Source organism: Aythya fuligula, chromosome 5 (assembly GCF_009819795.1).
Source record: "Aythya fuligula isolate bAytFul2 chromosome 5, bAytFul2.pri, whole genome shotgun sequence".
Lineage (NCBI taxonomy): Eukaryota > Metazoa > Chordata > Aves > Anseriformes > Anatidae > Aythya > Aythya fuligula.
This window is the reverse complement of record NC_045563.1, coordinates 24,747,045-24,753,104: the sequence shown is the minus strand read 5'-3', so window position 1 is coordinate 24,753,104 and position 6,060 is coordinate 24,747,045. Positions and strand designations below refer to the sequence as shown.

Genomic DNA, 6,060 nt, shown 5'->3' with positions numbered 1-6,060 from the left:
TGCGCCGTGACTCACGGGGTTTCTAAATGCAAGACACCAAGAAAGAAACACCATCACCATCACCGTAGCCCTAGGGCGGCAGCCCCGTTTGAAGGGCTCCGGGCAGCCCAAGGGGGGGGGGGGGGTCCGAGGCTCCGTGCAACCCACGGAGGGCTCCGAGGCGCTGCTGGCCGCCCGCAGCGCAGAGCGGGGGGCGCCGCGGCAGGGGCGGGGGGCGCAGAAGCACCTGCGCCGTGCCTAGCTTTGAAGGGGGGGGGGGGGGGGGGGAGCGGGGGGAGCGTGTTTGACTGCGGGGCTTGGGACTTTGGAGCACGTCCCGGCCATCGAGTTAAAGGAGCATCTACCGGACTTTAGTAAATATTGCCCCTAATCTCGGGGGTTTAAGGCTGGATGGCCTTTTGCATTCTATTCAAACAGAGGGGGCTGCCCTTCCCTTATCTGCCTCGTTTCATTTCCAGCGATCCCTCCTAGCATTTGTTCTGTCCATCTGAAAGGGGTGGGATCCTCCCCCCCCCTTTCCTACTCTCTTTCCCCTCTCCCACCTCCGTCTCTTCTTCTTTTCCCGCAAGCTTAAACCAATTACGCTGCTTTGCAAATAAAGTGCCGCCCCGGGGGGAGTTGCAGGCGAGGGGAACTGCCTTGTTTGCAGGTGCATCTCCGGCTTTGTAGGTGCGAACGCCTTTGTGCGGCGGACAAATGGGGAGAGGAGGAGGAGGAGGTGGGTACTTCTGCGACGTAAGATCCACATCAGCTCAACTCCACTCACATCCCAGCCGGCACTTCCTCACTTTCTCAACTGTCTCGCCCCACACCGCTCCCTGCCTTATTTTTGGCTTGTTATAGAGGAGATTTGAACACCCTCCGCCTCTCCTGGGAGCTGGCTTCCTGCTAGGTCGGGCTTTCGGGCTCTTTTCCTGCTGCCCGTCGCTCGCTTGCAAGAGGGCTGGATGGTTACACCGGGCAGGTTGGCTCCATAATGTTAGGGACTGTGAAAATGGAAGGGCATGAAACCAGCGACTGGAACAGCTACTACGCCGACACTCAGGAGGTGAGTAAATCCCAGGCTCTGGCTCCGCTGCTGCCCTCTGCGAGGGAGAAGGGGGGCCGGAGGGAGGGCTGGGGGTCTGGAGGGGGGCAGCGGCCGCGGGAATCGCTTTGCACTCCGGCCAGCGCAAACGTGCCTCTCCCCTCCAACGCTGAAACCGGCCAGGCTTCCCCGAGGAAATCCACCCGGCCTGGAGGCGCTTGAGGGAGAACCGGGGCGGCTGTGAGCCCTCTGGAGGAGGCCGGGGGCAACCCTTGAGCTCCCCCGAAAGGCTCGATCTCCGCTCCGGGCGGGCACAAAAGCGCCCCGAAAACTCCGGGCTCGAGGCAGGGACTCGCCGCGCTGCCGGCCCCCGGCATATGGCAGCGGCGGGGAGCGGGGCGCGCCCCGGGGCGCGGGCAGCGCCTTCCCCCCGCGAGGTCCGGAGCCCCCCGCTGGGGTCCTCACCTGGTAAAGCCGGGAGAAAAAAAAATAAAGGAAAAAAACAAGGAAAAGAAATAAGAAATAAATAAATAAATAGCCGTTTGTTCGTACTTTTCAAGACGGCTCGCCTGCGGTGTGCGCTGCTGCCGCGGGCCGGCTGGCGGCGCTGCGGAGAGAGGGCCCCGGCTCCCCGCACCGGGAGGGGGCCCCTGGCCCCGGCCCCCAGCACCGGCCCCGGCCCCGGCCCCGGCCTGGCCCGGCCGCCCCCAGCCGGCCCGCGGCGTCCCGGGACGTGGCCCCGGCCCCCGGCTGTTTTCCAGCGCGGTGCAAGCGAAGGGGAGCAGCGGCCCAAACGCGGCCGGGGAGTGGGCCACGGAAGCGCCCCCGGGTACAGCCCGGCCTTGTGGGGGCCCTGGTTTTACACCGTGCCGGTGCGGCTCTGCCCGGGTCCCCGGGAGAAGCCAGCGCTCGGCAGCACCACCAGAACCCCCCCGGATCGCTGGCCGGGCAGGAGCCGTTTTAAGGAAGTGTGGTAGCAAAGCAGGCACCTAGGTGTGCGCGCACAGGCATTGCATCAGCACACCCGGACACACGGCTGCACAGTCCCCACGCCTCGTCCCTGCACCCCGAGGCTTGCACCCAGCACCCATAGGGCCACGCGGGCACACGCAGATACGTGTCACCCTGCTGGCACCTTGTTTAATAGAGGGAAGCCGGCTAAGGGCAAATAAGGGTCATCCTAATTATGTATCTTTTCCACAGTCATTTATCCTCGCCATGCTCATTATCCACGAACATTAAGTTAAGCGACCTTCCCTTATGCTATTTTTTAGTCTCTATCTTTTCTCCTCCCGTGCTATTTAATTTGAATCACTACACGGATGCAAGGTGGAAAACCCATCCACGCTGTATCCTCGCCAATAATTACCGTGATCCTCTAAATTAAAACCGCATTTATAAAGCTCGTGGAATTTGTAGTGAATAACAGCGATTTTTACAGTGACATTTAACCGTCGCTGAACATCCTTCCCTTACCCCTATTGCTTTTGTTCGAGGGAAACTGGGAATACATCTTGCAACGTCTTTCTCCCTCCTGTTCCTCATTTCCAGGCTCGAAGGTTCTGCATTTTGTAAGAGTTGTGTTCAGTAGTAGAGCTCTACAATTTTTGCACGTTGGACGATTGTAGAAAATCACAGGCAGGGAAAGCTCAGGCTGTTTATACTATGGAGAAATTGCGTTGTGTTTTCTTTATTTTTCTTTCTTTCTTTAAAAAAAAAAAAAAAAAAAAAAAACTTCATAGACTGACTTTTTAGCAAATGCGTTCGAAGAGGGAGCACGTTTTACCTTTCCGTACGTGAAACGTGCCGACATGAGCTGTCAGTTTTTTTAAAATATTTTTATTTTCATTTAATTTGTGACAAGATGCTGTCACACCTAGTGTACCGATTTAAATCAGTGCGGGGGGAGAGATGAGCAAGGTTATTCTGAGCAAGGGCAGGCAGATATCTCTCTCCTTGGCACGTCGTACACCCGTCAGCTTCAATAATCAGATGGCTTTAAACGTTCTGCTAACCCATCGGACTCCAAAATTTACAGGACCTCGGGGAAGAAAGGGAGGCGAGCTCCTCCCGGGGCAGGCAGAGCCGCAGCGTGCGGGGCGCGGAGCTGCCCCGGGCGGGCCGCGGTCGGCGCTGCCCGGCCGAGGCTCGGCGGGCCGGGAAAACGGCGGCGTGTGCCCGCGTGTATTTATTTATAGGCACGCCTAAATATGAATTGGCCTTTTCATCCCGCAAGCGGCCTTTCCGAGGGGAGCCGGGGCAGCGCTCCCGCGGTGCCGGGCGGCGGGGACGGGCGGGCGGGAATCGGCCCCGGCGGGTCAGGGGCTGCGGGGGCTGCCCCTCCTCTCCCTCCTAACCCCCTCTCTCCGTCTGGCTGCCCTAGGCCTATTCCTCGGTGCCCGTGAGCAACATGAACTCGGGGCTGGGCTCCATGAACACCATGAACACCTACATGACCATGAACACCATGACGACCAGCGGCAACATGACCTCCGGCTCCTTCAACATGTCCTACGCCAACACAGGGCTGGGAGCCGGGCTAAGCCCCGGTGCCGTGGCCGGGATGCCGGCGGGCTCGGCGGGGCCGGTGAACGGCATGCCGGCCGGCGTGGCCGCCATGGGCACGGCGCTGAGCCCCGGTGGCATCAACGCCATGTCGGCCCAGCCCGCCCCCATGAACGGGCTAAGCCCCTACAGCAGCATGAACCCCTGCATGAGCCCCATGGCCTACACGCAGTCCAACCTGGGCAGGACGCGGGACGCCAAGACGTTCAAACGGAGCTATCCCCATGCCAAGCCGCCCTACTCCTACATCTCCCTCATCACCATGGCCATCCAGCAGGCGCCCAGCAAGATGCTGACGCTGAGCGAAATCTACCAGTGGATCATGGACCTCTTCCCCTACTACCGGCAGAACCAGCAGCGCTGGCAGAACAGCATTCGCCACTCGCTGTCCTTCAACGACTGCTTCGTCAAGGTGGCCCGTTCCCCCGACAAGCCCGGCAAGGGCTCCTACTGGACCCTGCACCCCGACTCCGGCAACATGTTTGAGAACGGCTGCTACCTCCGCCGGCAAAAGCGCTTCAAGTGCGAGAAGCCGGCGAACAGCAAAGCCCCCCAGGAGGGCAGGAAAGATCAGGCCGGGGCCTCCAGCTCCAGCTCCAACTCCCCCCTGCACAGAGGCCACAGCAAAACGGCGCAGCTGGACACCGCCACCTCCCTCTCCAGCTCCAACCCGTCCACCAGCCCCTCGTCCATGGACCACAGCGGATCGAGCACGGAGCTAAAGACCTCGGCCTCGGCCGCCTCCTCCACCATCAGCTCCGTCCCCGCCTTGGCCTCCGTCCCACACCCCCCTCACTCCTTAGCCCACGAACCCCAGCTCCACCTCAAAGGGGATCCCCACTACTCCTTCAACCACCCCTTTTCTATCAACAACCTCATGTCCTCCTCGGAGCAGCAGCACAAGCTGGACTTCAAAGCCTACGAGCAGGCGCTGCAATATTCCTCCTACGGGGCCGGCATCTCCGGCGGGCTACCCCTGGGCAGCGCCTCCATGGCGGGCCGGAGCAGCATCGAGCCCTCGGCCCTGGAGCCCTCCTACTACCAAGGTGTGTATTCCAGACCCGTGCTAAACACCTCGTAGCTCCGCACCCCGCGCCCCGCTCCCCTTCGGGTTCCATCCCCCGTTCCCTCGAGCTGTGACCCCCCGAGGTGTTCCCGCACGCTGCGTGCACAGGACTGTTACTTTCTGGTTGTCTCCCGACGCGTCGTGTGCTGTTATTATCCAACACGACCTCCTGCAAAGCCGGCCGCCTCCCTATTGTACATACCCGCCCTCACCCCCCGCCCGCCGGCCTTGGTCCCCCGAGATCCCCGTAGCCTTTGCAGGGTGTTATTAAAAAGAAGAAAAAAAATGTTGAGCTTGTAAACTACTTGTTTGTGCTTTCCGCCCCCTCATCCCCCCCTTCTGTGCTCTATAATCTCATGTAAGTTTACAGGTATGTGGCAATACTTTAACAATACGGAGATGAAGAAGCGAGTAGACGTTTAAGGCTTTTTTTAATTAAAAAGGCTTTGAAGGACAATACTGCTGTGAAGTAGCAAAACACTAAGAGAATCTCTAAGCAACAAGAGGACTATTTACTTTCTCGGATCATCCTTTTGATACTTGCAAAATAAACCTTCGGCTAGTACAACCCGCATACACCCAGATGCTGCGGGCCGGATCCTGCACTCCCGAGGGGACCAACTGGAGCTTTGGAGTGCAGGATACGACCCTTATTCTTATTTTTTTTTTCAAGTGTTACCTGTCTTGGGATGTAATATAAAGTTACAAGAGGTCACAACCAGTTGGATATTTTTTTTTTCTTCCCATCTGTTACTGAAGATTCTCGTTCATCAGGAACTCTCGTCAACATGTGGATGACATGCTTATTTAATTTCAGTGTCTCTTCATTGTGTACCAGCTAGGGCTATGTACGTAAAACAAGGTTATTTCCCCTCTCCCCCAGGAAACGCTGACTTTTAAACGAAAGGAAAAGAGGAAAAGAGGAGAGCTCGTTCTCTCTCTCCTTTTCCGACTTGTTTAATAAATTCCACACCTTTTTATTTTATTTTTTTTTTTTGTGGCCGTTTAATTATCGCCATCGTTAGCTTGTTTCATCCAGTGTTAATGCACTTTCCACAGTTTTACACGGTGTTAGCATAGCCAGACGGGTTTTATTATTATTCCTGTTCGCTGTCTCAATGTTCTTAATTTATTGCATGGTTTATATTTTTTTTTTTCTTTCTTTACAGCTGGAAATTGCTTTAAATGACAGTAAAAAGAATTACAAGTGAATTTAAGAAATTTTGTTAATTTTATAAATGTGATTGTAATTGAAAAAAATATTTTGATTTAAAACGATAACTGAGAATTTAACGCGTGAAGTATGTTTTTGATCATTTGCAGTTAAGGACTTTAAATAAATCAAATGTTAACAAGGAACGACTTCTGCTAATTTCTTTCCAAATTTATGGGGCGGGAGCCG

General features: G+C 56.4%; 1 protein-coding gene across 1 annotated transcript; it reads left to right on the top strand.

Annotated features, from left to right (window-relative positions):
• Window positions 1-976: 976 nt before the first annotated feature.
• FOXA1 (forkhead box A1) lies at window positions 977-4,673 on the top strand. Its single transcript, XM_032189216.1, has 2 exons — window positions 977-1,048; window positions 3,411-4,673. The coding sequence occupies exons 1-2, from the start codon at window positions 977-979 to the stop codon at window positions 4,671-4,673; spliced, it is 1,335 nt and encodes a 444-aa protein (XP_032045107.1).
• The last annotated feature ends 1,387 nt before the right edge of the window (window positions 4,674-6,060 follow it).

Excerpts from the sequence above, each read along its gene's own strand:
- FOXA1 (XM_032189216.1), top strand. The coding sequence starts at position 977 with ATGTTAGGGACTGTGAAAATGGAAGGGCATGAAACCAGCGACTGGAAC. Across the intron at positions 1,049-3,410 it reads ACTACGCCGACACTCAGGAG|GCCTATTCCTCGGTGCCCGT; the intron begins GTGAGTAAATCC and ends TGGCTGCCCTAG.